Below are 16,260 nucleotides of genomic sequence, written 5' to 3'. Positions count from 1 at the left end.
ATATGGGAGGTTCCCTGTTATGGGTGGAAATCCCTGCCATGAGGAGGCTTCCCTGCTATGGGTGGGCCTCCACTTAATGGGGCGACTTCCCTATGTTGGGGGGGAGGACTTCCCTGCTGTGCGGGGATGGGGCCTCCCTGCTGTGGCATGTGTTCCCGGCTGTGGGGGTGTTCCCTGCTGTGGGGGGGGGGGGGGGGGAGGAGGAGGGAGGGGTGTCCCTGCCGTAGGGGAGAGGGTGGCGTCTATGGTGATGGGGGTCTCTGCTGGTGGCAATGTGTGGACGGGGTGGTCTCTGGTCACCCTCATCCGAGCGTTCTCCGGGGGCGGGGTGGGTGGCCCAGCAATTCCAGTAGTGTGGGTGGGGGGCGGTGGTTGGGGGATTGCACTACTCCCCAACTATGTTAGGGGTGGCAGCATTTGCATTGCGGTGGGGGGCGAGGGGGGCAGGGCAGAGGCAGCCACCAGACCTTGCTATCCGGCCGGTCGCTTTGAATGCCATCCCCATAACGTGATTTGCGACAGAATCCCTTGTGATCTCTGCCGTGCATAGATTTGCATGGCAAGGGACCGCAGATCGCTTCTGGGCATCGCTCCCAGCACCAGTGTGAAACATAAGAGATTCAGCTCCGCGGGAGATGATAGTCTCCCGAACATGGAACATACAGTGCAGAAGGAGGCCATTCCGCCCATTGAGTCTGCGCCGACCCACTTAAGCCCTCACTTCCACCCCGTAACCCAATAACCCCTCCTAACCTTTTTGGACACTAAGGGCAATTTAGCATGGCTAATCCACCTAACCTGCACATCTTTGGACAGTGGGAGGAAACCAGAGCACCCGGAGGAAACCCATGCAGACATGAGGAGAACGTGCAGACTCTGCACAGGCAGTGACCCAGCGGGGAATTGAACCTGGGACCCTGGAGCTGTGAATATAGAATATAGAATTTACAGTGCAGAAGAAGGCCATTCGGCCCATCAAGCCTGCACCGGCCCGTGGAAAGAGCACCCCATTTAAGCCCAGAACTCCGCCCCATACCCGTAACCCAGCAACCCCACCCAATCCCTTTGGACACTAAGCCAATTTAGCATGGCCAATCCACCTAACCTGCACGTCTTTGGACTGTGGGAGGAAACCGGAGCAGACACGGGGAGAACGTGCAGGCTCTGCACAGACAGTGACCCAAGCCGGGAATCGAACCTGGGATCCTGGAGCTGTGAAGCGACAATGCTAACCACTGTGTCACCATGCTGCCTGAACGGAGAACGCAGCCCATGGTTTAGTTTTGGTTTGGGCCTAGGGAATAAGGCAGAAAACTGAAATAGAATCTGGGTAAGAAGTTTAATATTTTGATACTACTTGTTAGGTAATAAAACATTTGTTTACCTGACATCCAGAAAACTTGCACTCAGAGTTTGAGAAGAGGAAAATGCCCCAACGATTGCCCTGTAAATGAAATTCAGACAAATTGAATTCATGTTATTGGATTTGTTCAGAAAACAAGGGTAGTTTTAAGGGATTTATATTTGTATTGGTAAACATTAGAAATGAGGTATAAGTGGGTTTATATTTAATGTTTCTGCGCCTGTAAGGGTAAAAGCTATAGTTAGATTCATGCTGGGCAAAGGTGTTTGTATGTGTGGGGGTTGGTTTCAATACCAACTGTGATTCTATTGAGCTTAAAGGGGGCCAAGCATGAACAGTAAATAAACCAGCAGTGATTGCTTAGCAACTGAGGCCACGTAAGGTAGAGAAGCTTTTAGGTTTTAGTTTAGCTAATTTGATTGCAGTTGGGGATAGGTAGTTGGAGAGAAGGCAGCGCTCACAACTCTGCTAGAAGCAGTTGGGTGGAGCATCTCGCTCAGTCTTGCTGGAAGAAAAGCCATACTGTGGAGTAATGGTTAAGAAAACAGATGCTGTAAATCTAAAGCCCAGCTAGTTAAGGAAACCAGAGAAATGAAGAGAAGTGTCCAAAAAGTCTGGTGTTAAGTGATAACAGTTTAGGACAGAGATGAGGAGAAATGTCTTCACCCAGAGAGTGGTGAGCCTGTGGAATTCTTTACCACAGGAAGTAGTTGAGGTCAAAATATTGTATGTTTTCAAGAAGTAGCTAGATAAAGCACTTCGGGCAAAGGGAATCAAAGGATATGGGGGAAGGTGAGATTAGCCTATTAAGTTGGATGATTAGCCATGATCATAATGAATGGTGGAGCAGGCTGGAAGGGCCAAATGGCCTCCTCCTACTCCTATTTTCTATGTTTCTATGAACAGAGACCAAGGTATTGTTCAGAAGAATTCAAGGAAGAGTAAACCAAGTGTTCTGCGTTAAATAGACAATTGCAATAACCAGATTTAAAGTGGGACAGCAGCCTTCAAAGATAAATCAAACATCTGATGCCATTTTAATAGTCTGAGAATCGAGAGCTGAAACAATTGTGAGCGGTTCGCACAACAGTCAAGACAAAGAAATCCTAAAGGGGTAGGTGTAAAATCCTGGACTGAATTCGCTGTTAAAAAAATGGAGCAAAAGCGGTGATTTAAAGTCATTTGAAAAATCTGGTCTGGATTTTGGAATGTAAACCACTAAGGGAAAGCAAAATTATGAGAGAAGATTTTAAAACGTGGACTTGGGAGTGGAGTTTGAAAACTCTCATGTGACAATTATTTGGGGGGGATTATGAGGAGATATCCAGAAACATTCACTGGGGATTCAGAGTGAAGAGTGTATTTGCCCACAGTCATACTGTCTGCTTAAAAGGGACTTTGTGTCATTAAAACCATTGTAGATTAAGATGTACTTTGTAATCTGTGTTAATCCTAAAACCTGTGTGTAATTGTTATACTAAGAGGGGAGTAAAGATGGATTGTCTCATAATCCAATTTTTTAACGTTTAATAAATGCATTTTTCTTGTTGTTAAAACTAATTAGTGGTCCTGTCACTCTGTTCCTCCATCTTTTATAACAAAAAAATAAATGTTATGGTCTTTTGAGCCAGGGTTCTGTTCTGGAATTGTCCCGTCCAGTTATAACATCAACTTGGATCACAACAGATATTTAATGGTCTTTTTTGGACTGTGTCTAATTACCTATTTTTTGAAATGTGAAAGGTACGTTTTGCATGGCCTTCTGAATAAATAGTGCTAACATAAATAGTGAAATTGAATTCTGTGCCAACATCATGCAATAGGAATCTTCAACATGGATTATATTTAGAAACTGCCGCAACTGAACACTAGGGGCAGGATTCTCCGGTATCCGGTGGGCAGACCGCACCGGCGCCAAAGAGTGCCTCCGGAGAATCCTCCGCACCTTTGGGGGCTAGGCCGGCGCTGGAGTGGTTGGCGCCGTGCCAACCGGCGCCGAAGAGCCTCCGCCGGCCGATGCAAGTTGGAGCATGCGCAGTAGCGCCAGCGTGTTCCCAGAACCGCTGCCGTGATTGCTGCGCATGCGCAGGGGGTTTCTTCTCCGCGCCGGCCACGGCGCAGCTTTGCACAGGTCGGCGCGGAGGGAAAGAGTGGCCCCACAGCACAGGCCCGCCCGCAGATCGGTGGGCCCCGATCGCGGGCCAGGCCACCGTGGGGGGCTGCCCCCCCGGGGCCAGATCCCCCTGCCCCCCCCCCCCCCCCCCCACCACCCACCGAGGACTCCACAGGCCGCCCGCAGATCCAGCTCCCGCTGGTAAGAACATTGCGTAATTTATGCCGGTGGGACTGGCTGAAAACGGGTGACCGGTTCGGCCCATCGCCGAGTGGAAAAACACCGGGGGGGGGGCCGCTGCCAATGGCCCCCGATCGGCGCGCCGCTTTTCCCGCCCCTGCCAAAAAGACGGCGCCGGAGAATTCGGCAGCCAGCGTCGGGGCGGGATTCACGCCGCCCCCCCCCGGCGATTCTCCGGCCGCGGAGGGTCGGAGAATCCCGCCCGTAGAAACTGAGATGAAATATGTTGGAAACTGTAACTACAATGGAACTTCCTAGAGGACGATTGAAATTTCAGTCCTCAAGTTTGTACAGTAAATCCATGTCCTCGCTATGACATTCAACGCAATATGGATTTTAGGGACATAGTAACAGAGGATCATGGGTAGGCCATTTGGGCCTTCGAGCCTGTTTGACCATTCAATAAGAGCATGACTGATCAAGTTGTCGTCTTAGCTCCACTTTGTTGTCTGCCCCCTCTGCCACCTTGACTCCCCCCTCTATAACACAAATCTGTGTCATGCTGCCTTAATTAAATTCAAAGCCCAGGTTCCACTACTTATAAAAACTCCCGAGGCCCCAAAAACCCTCCAGTCCACTCCGCTGATTGAAGTGTGGTAGATGTACCATTGACTGCAGCTCCTGCCTCCACTAGCGTATTCACATCTTCAATACCTGCCTGAGGAAGACTGGGTGCACTGTGGCAACCCATCTGATGGCACAATATTGGGATCTCACTCCCCCAAAGGGCTGTGGATTCTCAGCCATTGAATACATTCAAAACTGAGATCTGTAGATTCTTGGAATCTAAGGGAATCAAGTGACGGTAATTGGCGGAAAGTGGAGTGCAGGTTGAAGATCAACCATGATCTTATTGGATGGTGGAATGGGCTCAAGGTCATGTCTGGCTTATTCCTGCCCTTATTTCCTATGTTCCTAACATACGTGTGCCACAAAACACTGGAATAAAATTTTCTGATTGGTGTTATTTCAACATTAGTATCAACTAATTTGAATCAGGTGTGTTAATGCCAGACTAACACCAGCAGGCAAGATCGATCTTGTCTTTGCCCGGTGGAGTTTACTGAAAATTCTGAAGGAAATTATATGGAAACTGGGGAGTTTTTCAGGAATATTAATTACCTCCTTGTGTTCTTGTCCAATTTCTTCTCCAGCAAACTGTCCACTGTCGTGATTCTCTTCAAAGTGTTGAATGAAGATGGGTCAGCCAAGGGCCGTAATTCCTAGAGTGAAAACCAAGAGCACTAAATGGCCATCTGTACACAAAGAACACTGCTGAGAGACACCATTCTCTCCACTGGAGCAAATGGGTGCGATTTAACAGCCGCAACGAGCTCTCGCTCTCGCGTGGCACGGCCGTTAGATCGCAGGAGAGGCCAAAATCGTGAACCTGGCCAGACGGCGATCTGTTTGCGATCTAACCGGCCCACTTTGATTGGCGAGATGAGGATCCCGCCGCGGCATGCGAGAAACCAATAATCACCAATTTAAGCCGATTTCCACACCAGAACGACCTTTCTCTAACGACCGCCTGTGATCTAACCGCCTCCCCAGCAAGCGGTCACGCGGGCGCCGATTAGAACACCTTTTTAAAAACATGAAGCTGGCGCAATGGCTGCCTAGGGGATCCGAGGAGGTGAGTAGCCATCTTCGAACCCGGGCAGTGAGCCCACGAGCACTAGGGTTGCTGGCCCAGTGCCCTGGGGAGGGTGAGGGGGGGGGGAGAGAGAGATCCCAGAGAGGGACAGGGGGGCAGAAGAGACTCCATGGTGACATCTACATCCTGGAGCAGTTGGAGATTCCCGGCATCTTCGAGGGACACCATTGGGTGACTGGCTGGCTCTTGGAGGATAAGGGGTACCTTGCTGAGGACCTGGCTAATGACGCTAGTGCGGAGGGCAGTGACTGAGGCGAATACCTAGTATAACAAGGTCCATATGGCCATCTAGCGTGTCATTGAGCGGTGCTTAAAATGTGGTTCCGATGTCTCGACCACTGGTCGTGCCATGCAGTATACCCCTGGAAGGTTGCCCGCTTTGTGGTGGTCTGCTGTGCCCTCCACAACCTGGCACAGCAGCGGGGCGACGTGCTGGAGGTGGAGAAGTAGGAACATGTGGCCACCTCCGAGGAGGAGGAAGAGGAGGCGCCGGACTAGGAGGGGCTGGAGGACGAGACCGGGGAGGACCCGCAGGACTGGCCGGAGAATGGGAGGACAGGTGGAAGTGGTGATATTCCGGCAAACCCAGAGGGCCAGGGAGGCCCTCATTCTCTCCCTGGCTAAGTCCATCATCTCCCCCCCCTCCCCCCTTCAGACCCACCATCCCACCACACTTGTGAGCCCATCCCCCTCCAGGCCTGCCTCCCCTTCCACAGGCGTGGGCACCACTCCTGGGCAGTGGTGGGCTGGGGCACAGAATGGTGCTGGGCGGGGCCGGTGCCAGGGGGCTGGTGCCAACTTATCCGTGCAGCCCGGTGGAAGTCGTTTTGTTCTTGCGGCACTCGGTGGCAGTCCTCCTGGTCACGCTCCCCGTGCTGATGGCGGCTGCCACTTCCTCCCAGGCGGCACTGACTGCCATGTGGCTGACCCTCCAAGCCCCTCAGGAGAACAAGGCATTCTGTCTGGACTCCACCGTGTCCAACAGTCTGGCTTAGTCGGCACCTCCGAATAGCGGAGCTGGTCTCCTTGGTGGCATGCTGTGTGGTGTTTGCTCTGTGGTTTTAGTTCTGGTCCTCCTCGTTAGCGGGAAACCGGCGAAGTCCCGGCGAATCAGCCGCCGGGCGGTCATTTGCAGCGTGAAGCCCGTGGGGCCTTGTTAAGTGGACCAATAAACCGTGATGGCATTGCCAGGTCTGCTGTCGGGAAACACCCGGAATTTCCGATGCTCTTCCACGTTTAGCGTGAATCTGGCTAGATTGTGCCCAATGTTCTTTCTCCTGCAATTCTCTCCTTCACATTTATGTTCAATCAACTTTGAAAATTACTATTGAATCTTTTTCCATCACACTTTCAGGTTAAGTAATCAATTCGGCAATCAATTAAATGTGAATTGAATTAAAGATGGCAAAGGTATGTTTTCAAATGTTAGTCACAATTATCTGAAATGTTTGAGCCCAAATAAATGTCCATTCCTGCTATTGCAACAGACACCACCTTGTGTCTTAAGATGTACTCATCTTCTTACCAATTTATCACCGCGCTCTGCAAAGCTTTGGTTTCCTCCAGCAAAAATTCTTCTCACAGCCGGCTTGGTTGTAAGGCCTGTCAAATTGCACAAACACAGATTTAGTGGACACAGTATTACTTGAAATATGTGTCAGCCTGTTCCTCACTATGTCAAATATTAATTTTACGTCCCTTTCTTGCCATGTTCTTCTGTTACAAACTGCTCAGTCAATATTTGTAATGGAAAATATTGTAATTACACACGCACATGCCTGAATATGTTGCAGCGCCACCTCTGGAGGGAGGGTGTAATTACAGCGTGACATGTTTACATAGGACATTTCCATTCTAAATATAGACAAAGAAATTTATACTGTCAATATAAATACAAATAGGATTAACTGCAAGGAGGCTAAAATGAGGACTGATTATGTCCTTCTACTGATACACGCATCGAAATCTCCTCAACCTGAAACTACATTTAATTTGAATTTCTTGTGTGTTATGCCACATGAGCTTGATGTGTTTTATTTGAATTCTAGATAAAAAGTCTTCCTGAAATTGCAAGTCATCATATCCATGGATCAACATTAGATTCCAGTCATGGTCAGATCTTTTCCATACAATGAGGTCATTAAAATACAGAAGTTTACATCGCTTACCATTTTCCGTTCCATTTTTGTCAGATGTGTCCGTGATGTTGACAGGAAGAGGCACTAACTGATCACTGGTCTCTCGGTTTCCCAGCTGCCCATTCTCTCCACGACCAAAAGAGTAAATCTCACCAGACGATGCAACGAAGACAAGTGTGTGATAGCTGTTCAAAATACATATACGTTCATAACTTAACAAGCCTTTGTCCAGTTTTGTGCTGCTGATCAGCTCTTATCTCTTACAAACTTTGGTGTTAGTCTCTGGTTGGCACCTCAAGATACAAAGTGAGTGTGAATATTTACTCTTTGCTGGTCAGTAGGAAAAGTGTAATTAAAATGGACCAGCTCCATTTCCCACTCTCTGGTATTTTTAAAGAAAGGGCTTGCAGACTACGAATGTACAAACAAACAAGAGCTTTATTGGAAAGGTGTTTACTCAACATGCTATAAGGATTGGCTGACTGGGGCAGCAGGGTGGCGCAGTGGTTAGCACTGCTGCCTTCAGCGGTGAGGACCCGGGTTTAAATCCCGGCCCTGGGTCACGGTCTGTGTGGAGTTTGCACATTCTCCCCGTGTCTGCGTGGGTCTCACCCCCACAACCCAAAGATGTGCAGGGTAGGTGGATTGGCCACGCTAAATTGCCCCTTGATTGGAAAAAAAAAATTGGGCGATCCAAATTTATTTTAAAAAAGGATAGGCTGACTGGTAGCCTGCCCAAATGGCCTATGACATCATCAGTATGTCACATGATCAAACTCCGAAGCGACCTAGTTCCAACGCGGAACAAACATGAGTACGCAATACACTCATTCCTTATTTTGCTGCTTTTGGCACCATTGGCAGAAAAGGCCCTCTGCAGACGCTGTCAGAAGTCCCGGTGGAATGTTAACCTCCTCTCAAGTGGTATGTCATGTGGTAAAACTGTCAGGAAGCCAGTGAGGCCTCCTGAGGTGCGTTAAATAAACTTTTCTGATGTGGGGTCAGTCAGAGTGGCATTGCTCGACAAGGAAAGTCCAGGTCTCTGCTATCCCAGGCTTCCAACCATCATTCCGAACCCCCCTCCCCCCCCCCCACAGTTAGGCTCCTGGCAGCCATTTTGTTTGCCAGCCCAGATGTCCATTCATCATTTCTGGTTCTCACGCTTATAGTATGTGTTGAAAGAAATTTCCAAGTGAGGAATAAGAATCTTTTATATTTCAACAGACTAAAAATGTCACTGAACTCTACATATAATAAAATAGGTGACTAGACGGACTCACACAGCAAATGGCCATCAACGCACGGTAACTAAAGAGTTACATAAATTTAAATATTTTTGGTTCACATACAGCAGAGTGAAAGGGATGTTGCTGCATTGTGTTTTCGGCACTGTAGCCATGTAAAATGGCTGCATTCCGATTAATTTGGCCAAAACCCAGTTTAAAACGGCTAACCCGAAAGACTGCTGGGAAAAGCAGCCAAGAAGACACAAGCAGGCAGCTGCAGACAGTTTTGCATATTCGGCTCTGGGAAGGTAGCCCAGATCGATACTCAGGGTTATCAACAGCCCATCAACCCAGGTATTCACAGTTGCATTCAGGACTGTTGGCAACCAATCTATTCAGACATCCACAGTTAAATCGGCTATCCCCGGGAACAATTGCAACATATTAGCAATTGAATACCGGGCCAGACCTGTCGGCGCCTGCAGTGGCCGAAACAAAGACAGGTGAGCGACCACCCCCCGATCGAGGAATCGCCTCACCATTGGACACATCGACCCCAGAGATTGGGGACAGAATCCAATCACTTGGGACTCAGGGTCAAGGGCCGCACCAGGAGGTGGGAAGCCCCTGGGCCCTATAAAAGTGAAGGTCCAAGTTCAGATCTCTCTCTCTCTCATCTTCGCCTGCTCGAGACCTTCGCAAGACCAGCCACCAGTAATAGTAAGTTTGAATCCAGCGATCGCTATCCGGTAGAGACACTTAGCCACCGACCTGTAGCAGCCTTTTGAATCCCGTGGGCCAGATTTGATTGGACAAGCCATTCGTTTCCCTGACCTGGTGGGCTCTTCCTAAGTTAAGTATTGGCCAGTAGTGAGAGATTTATTGTATAGAAAGTAGTATTAGGGTATTAATATTGCTTGTTGTATATAATAAACGACCGTTGTTTTAATCCTTACTAAGCGGTGTGCTGTGTTATTAATCATAACCTGAACTTGAACCACGTGGCGGTATCATAAAGATACCTGGCGACTCATGAGCAAAGGTGACCTAAACAGAGCAAATAGACTAAAGCTAAAAAGAGCAACAGCACCTCTCACAAACTCACCTGCCACATGCTATCTGATAAACCTTCATTCCAAGCAGGTAGCCGACTAGGCCAGGTTTAGTCTCATCCTTTGTGGAGTTGTGCCCAAGTTGCCCATAACTTCCAGCGCCAAAGGTGAAAACAAGTCCATCCTAGAGGAGAAAACAATGACTTCAGGGCACGTTACACCTGATCACAAGAAATGTCTTTGGTATTGAAGTGTCAGTGTTGGGACATGTGAACAGAATCTGATGATGGAATATTGTTACTTTAATTGATTCCACCTTGCATTCATTATTGTCTTTTTTGAGAGACCTCGGAGTTAATTCAATATTTGCCTGGGATAATTTGCTGACAGAAAAATCAGAAATCAAATATTGGATATATTTGCCCCATCAGCAGATTGTATTTCTAACTTTGTGCTAACCCATGTGTAATAACTAAAGGATAGTCCATCCATTGCAGTCTACGCTGAGGCTGGACTTAACCATCAGTTAACTCGAGACTGATTCATGTGATTCTTGAGCCACTTATTAAGGAAGAGGAGCTGAGGTGGTTCTCCATTGTCAACTCACTATTTTTAGCATTGGACTATCTTCTTCGAGATAGGCTACCATGGTTACAGAGTCTCAATTGACATTTACAACATGGGGATGTCCTGTCATCCCCCCCCCCCCCCCCCCCCCACTCTCCCACCTGAATAAGGAACAAATAATTGAGATTTTAATTTCAACTTCTTCCTGAACGAACCTTTGTCAGAACAGCAGTGTGCTCTTCCCCACAAGAGATGTGGATGGTCTTCTTACACTCCAGCAGCTTTACGTGGTTGGGCTTATGTCTATCTGCAAGAAAGATTGAAAGAGCAATGAATTCACATTCCTCCTCCTGGTTCCTGTTCTGAGGTCTTTTGGCGAGACGTTGCCCGACTGGATTAACCACCAAGGTTCCAAATAAAATGAGCCGGAGGAACTGACCTCTAGTTATTTTGTCCTGTGAGAGTACCTTTAAGAAATGTGTGTTTATAAATGGGTGTGCATATAAATGTCTGTAGTGAGAGTACCTTCAAGAAATGGGTGTTTACCACTGCAGTGATGTCAGAGAGGGGGTGGAGCTGGGCTATCAGCTTTTTACTTTCGTTTTAGGCTGTTTGCTGCAAGGAGTGTTTTAGTTTTGTTTTCAGTGTTGGAGCTGAAGCCAGACCAAGCAGGTGTACTGCTATTCTCTCTGCCATCAAAAGACTATCTCTTGATCATTTGGTGAATTCAGAATTATAAATGTTCTCAGTAGTGACTGTAAACCTAATGTGCTTCTGTTAAACATCTGTTCTGTTAACATCTTCTTCTGGATGTTGTTTGGGAAGTTATTAAGGATTACTTAGTGTTGTATTCTTTGGGCGTTGTATTTGAATTGATGGTTGCTAAGATGTTCACTGTATGTTTTAAAAAGGTTAACTTGAGTTCATAGAATAAACATTGTTTTGCTTTAAAAAAATACCTTTCCATTTCTGCTGTACCACACCTGTAGAGTGGGCCGTGTGCTCCCCATACCACAATCTATTAAAAGTTGTAGGTCAGGTGAACTCCATGATACACTTTGGGGTTCTCTAAACCCTGGCCCATAACACTTTGAAGTGATTGTTCAGAGCAAAGATTCAAGACAGCTCATTAGGAAGATGAAAGTTTTCTCAAGTTTGTGTGGACTTGGTAGAAGGAATGTGTGCAGCTTAAAATGAACACTTAGAATGGAGTAATGAACGCTGTAACTCCTCCCGCCACTGAATGGGAAATTGAAATTTCCCACCAACACCCACTTCAACAGAAGCAAGACATTTCTCCTCGTGTCCTCCAATTATCTTCGAAAGTGCCGACTGAATTTTAATTTCAGTCAAACATTGATCACACAGGAAGATATTTCTGCCTCAATACTCAATTCACCTGGTGACGATCAAGGGCATATTGGCCCGGAGATTATCGTTGTAACGACCGAGAAACTGTCAGCAGGAAAGAGTATGAAACTGACAGTGACTCCTGGCAGCTGCACATGCCCAGTCAGACACAGAAATCCAGACATTTCGGTCAACGATTCCCCACTCCTCCTCAGGGGGTGCTACTAAAGTCCTTGCAGATGGAAATCAATTACAAATCACTGATTTGGTGTAAGCTTCTATCAGTTTCATTGTAAAAGCACTTGAAAAAATGATGTCTTGCTGAATGAGACTTAATGGGATCTTTAACAGCATAGTAAGTCAGATCTGCTGACGAACACCCTCTCTGCCCCTGGAAATCTGGTTTTATATTTTTGGAGTGCCAAATTTCTCCATTCCATGCTAAAATCCATAGGTTTTTTAAAATAGTCTGAAGAAGTAGATTGCTAATGATAGTTCAACCTCTTCCTTAATCCAATGCCTATGTCCCATCATTATTTTACTTGTTACTCAGTGAGAATTGTTACTCAGTGAGAATTCTTCAGAGTCATTGCTCAGCCTGCTTGCTGACATCACTGTCGCTGGATACCGAAGATCCCCTATTGCTGGTGCCAGAATCAAATTAACATCAGGAAAAGTGAAACCCGTGCCACAGAGATCACAAAGTCATTGTGGGCAGAATTCTTTGAGGCCAATGGTGAGCACCATCATTTTATCACTGGCCATAAAATCTGCATGTGGCGATGCCGGCGTTGGACTGGGGTGAGCACAGTAAGAAGTCTGACAACACCAGGTTAAAGTCCAGCAGGTTTGTTTCGAATCACTAGCTTTCGGAGCACTGCTCCTTCCTCAGATAAAATCTGGGCCTTTGTTAAAGGGTTCTCTGGTTTGAGGCAAATGCAGAGCTTAGGAAATCGAATCAACAGAAAGGGAAAGTAATTTTTGCAAACGATCTTACCTTCTGTGTCCTTGAGCCCCAGCTGCCCGCGATTGTTTCTTCCCCAACCGAACACTGCCCCTGAGAGAGACAGGGCGAAGCTGTGTCCTCCTCCGGCAGTGATCTGAGCCACAGGCATCCCAGTGAGAGATGTCACACACCGAGGGACGGGCTGGGAGGCACCTTTTGTATCAATACCAAGTTGGCCATAAGTGTTCTGTCCCCAGGCGAAGAGTTGGCCATCTTTCAACACAAGACAAATGAGAGAAAAAAAATGACCTTTTGGGTTCTAATAAGTTTATTATTAGTTTGAAATGATCATCTTTAACTCCTTCAAGCAAACTGAGAAATAGGAAAACTGGTTTCTACTTTTGGCCAATTCTATTATGTACAGAATGTTAATAATAAGTTAGTTATGATGACCAACAAAACCATTCCTCCTGCAGTCCATATATACCTCAATGTACATCGTTCCGCTCTGGGCTGTTATACTCAGCTTTGAATCAATAGGTGAAGAGATTGGGCCCCAGACCCAACAACCCCAGTGAGTGGAGATTAGATTAGGGTCTCTAAATATGGCTTCTCTGGCCAGGAAAGCTACTCATATCCAGGTATAGTGACCACTGGCTCAGTGATACTAATCTTGGAGTCAGAAAGGATTGAGTTTGGACTCCACTCCAGACACTCCAACCAATGATAAACTACCTCAGCCACTCTCCCCATGGACATGGTTCAAGAATCACGTACGAGGGGCTTGATTGGCACATGTCTGAGGACAGAACACAAGGGACAGAAAGATGGGCCTGTTTCCCGACCTTCTCCTTTCAAATATTTCCGATAGTCGAGTAATAATTGTGAGTCGACATCCAAAATTGGAGTTTCAGATATAGAATTTGGTTTGAAAAAAAAAAAATTGGAAATAAACTTTTTCTATTCACTGCCCCCTGAAGCGGGTCTAGCAAGCCATTCATTGGCGCCAAAGCGTGAAATCACGGTAACTAATTATTTAGACTTGCCAGCGATACCAACATCCAGAGAATTGAACAAAATGTCAGCTGAGCCTCGTCAAGCTGAAGGTACAAAAGCAAAATGATTGGAGGCCTCGTTGATTATGAAAAATGTATCGAAAGGTTTGCATTCATATAGCACTTTCATGACCACAGAATGGCCCAGAGCACGGAGAGTCAATGAAGAATTTGGTAGTGTAGGCACTAGATTGTGGGTATGTTTTGGTGCTATGGTACCGTCCCTATCACTGAACCAGAAGCCCTGGGTTTGAGTCTCAATCACGGAAGGTGTGGCCAAACAGGTTCATTATTAATCTGTAAATTCTTCCAATATTTCCATGGTAGATGGTAAGAGAGGGAGGGTCCCCTAAGTCAGCCAAACTCTGCAGAAGGCAATGGAACACCACTCTAGCACCTTTCCAAGCATAACCATGGATCAACGCATGGATATCCGTGATTATCAATGGCCCCTGAGGGTAGGATACCTGAAGAGGAAGTTCCCTATAGTAACGTAGGAAAAGTGACAGCCAATTTGCACAATCTGTTTTCCTTGTACGGTATTTATTTTCCTCCACAACTATTGCAATAAACAGGCCAACTTATAAAATCAGGAGTAAGGCGGCAAGAGGCAATAGGATGATAGTATATTAACTAAGAAGAAAGTAGCAATCTCCATATAACCCCTTCAGTGTAGAAGGAGGCCATTTGGCCCATCGAGTCTGCACTGACTTTGCAAATGAGCATTCTACCTAGTCCCACTCCCCTGCCCCATCCCCAGTTATACCGCAACCTCACCAAACCTGCACATTTTTGGACTGTGGAACTTTGGACAATGTGATAATAACTAAATAATCTGTTTTGTAATGATGATTACAGGATGAATATTGGCCAGGAGACCGAGGTTAACTCCTCTGCTCTCCATTAGTGCCATGGGATCTTTTTACCACCTGAAAGGGCAGACAGGCCTTGGATTAACATTTCATCCAAACGGCCGCATCTTCAACAGTGCAGCACCCTTCAGTTCCGCACTGGAGTGACAGCCTGCACAAGCCCAGGAGTCGGACTTAACCCCACAATTTCCTGTAACAATGATGCAACATACTCAGCAACAGCTTATATAGATGGCTGGGTAAAAGAATTGTGTAGTTGGAGAGATACGGAGGTGCATTACCCAAAATGACAATAGGTGCTTGCTCTGTTTCTTTGTCCACAGAAGTTACCAGTCCTGCTGAGATTCCTCCAACACTTTCTTGTTTTATTTCTGACCTCCAGCATCAAAGGTGTTTTGCTTTTATGGGGCTGGATTCTCCGTTTGGGAGACCAAGGGCTGGATTCTCCGATTTTGCGGCTAAGTGTTTCCGCTGGAGTGGGGATTGTGGTGTTTTACGACGTCAAAATTGGTGCTGATCCCTCACCCGATCATGGGTAAAATTCCCGGCTCCCGTGCCAGAAAACGGCTGGAGAATGGCCAGGTCCGTGGCCGCGCATTCGACGCCTTGTCGAATCGGTGCTCAGAGGGCACATGCATGCCATCGATCGCCCACTGGACCTGGAGCATGCCCCCAATGGCAGCAAATCCTGCTGCCTGGGCACCCTGGTGGGCCTGGTCCAGGTTGACGGTGATGGAATCTGATGCCCGGGTGCATAGAGCATCCGTTACAGCGTGGATGCCCCTGTGCGCGGACGTTTGTGAAATCTCACACAGGCCCCCGCGCGAGCCCTGGAATGAGCCAGAGGCATAAAGGTTCAGGGTGACCATCACCTTGAAGCCAGTAGCAGCCAGGGAGATAGCGAATATAGCTGGCTGTTGTCTGAAATCCATATATCTGTGCGCTGAGGTGGGAGAGACAGAGAATGTCAGCAAGGTGACGATTCCCTTGACCATCAAATGCTACCAGGTTACATGGTCATCTGGAGTTGTTCTGCTGCGTCCACCCTCAATATGTCCCCTCCATCCCCCAGTCCCTTATGTAGCTATGATGTAGTCCACACTGCACCCCAGTCCCCATCAGTGAGAGGCACCTGGTCTATGATGTGGGTACCCCCTATCCTCACCACTCAGTCCTGCCGTCAGGGGTATCTGTGGCTTCCGCTACGAATGTTAGCGATCGGCTCTGTGGCTCCAGTCCTGTTTCTCCAAGTGTAGCCTACTGTGGGTCGCCTCACTGGGTGGGCCGTGTGTTGCCCCGCTAGGACGGTGGCAACTGATCGTGTGGTGGAGCCGATCAACTTGTGCTGCCAGCCACCTCCATGCTGAGATCCTGGTGTCTGGGCCGGTCCTACAGATGAGGATAAGCGAGGGATGTGCGCATTTGCTGGGACCTTAGCTGCAGTGTTATGTGGAGCCTTGGTTTCACACACAGGTGGTGACAGGGAGCTGATTAGGCTTCCTGGCCGGGGGCAGGGTGGATGGGATCAGGGGCACGGAAGACGTCTTGTGGTCCCCTGGAGTGGGCCAGCTGACAGTGTCACAGGTGAGGCTTTTACACTGAGAGAGGCAGTGAGCCAGGGAGGATTCCAATAGCCACGGTGCAGGTTCCCTTTGTTTGGGGTGAGCTCTGCTAATCCCCT

General features: G+C 47.7%; 1 protein-coding gene across 1 annotated transcript in view; it reads right to left on the bottom strand.

Moving 5' to 3' along the window:
• LOC140408319 (probable E3 ubiquitin-protein ligase HERC4) overlaps positions 1–16,260 on the bottom strand; it is a 68,601-nt gene that overhangs the window by 39,738 nt on the left and 12,603 nt on the right. The window contains exons 4-10 of the mRNA XM_072495353.1: positions 12,704–12,925; positions 10,572–10,663; positions 9,843–9,973; positions 7,542–7,696; positions 6,899–6,975; positions 4,839–4,939; positions 1,385–1,444 (exon numbers count right to left, since the gene is read on the bottom strand). Of these exons, the coding sequence (XP_072351454.1) occupies positions 1,385–1,444; positions 4,839–4,939; positions 6,899–6,975; positions 7,542–7,696; positions 9,843–9,973; positions 10,572–10,663; positions 12,704–12,925 (838 nt within the window). The remainder of the gene's footprint in view (positions 1–1,384; positions 1,445–4,838; positions 4,940–6,898; positions 6,976–7,541; positions 7,697–9,842; positions 9,974–10,571; positions 10,664–12,703; positions 12,926–16,260) is intronic.

Source organism: Scyliorhinus torazame, chromosome 3, assembly GCF_047496885.1.
Source record: "Scyliorhinus torazame isolate Kashiwa2021f chromosome 3, sScyTor2.1, whole genome shotgun sequence".
NCBI classification, from domain to species: Eukaryota; Metazoa; Chordata; class Chondrichthyes; order Carcharhiniformes; family Scyliorhinidae; genus Scyliorhinus; species Scyliorhinus torazame.
The sequence above is the reverse complement of the archived record's forward strand: the minus strand, read 5'-3'. Positions and strand labels throughout refer to the sequence as shown.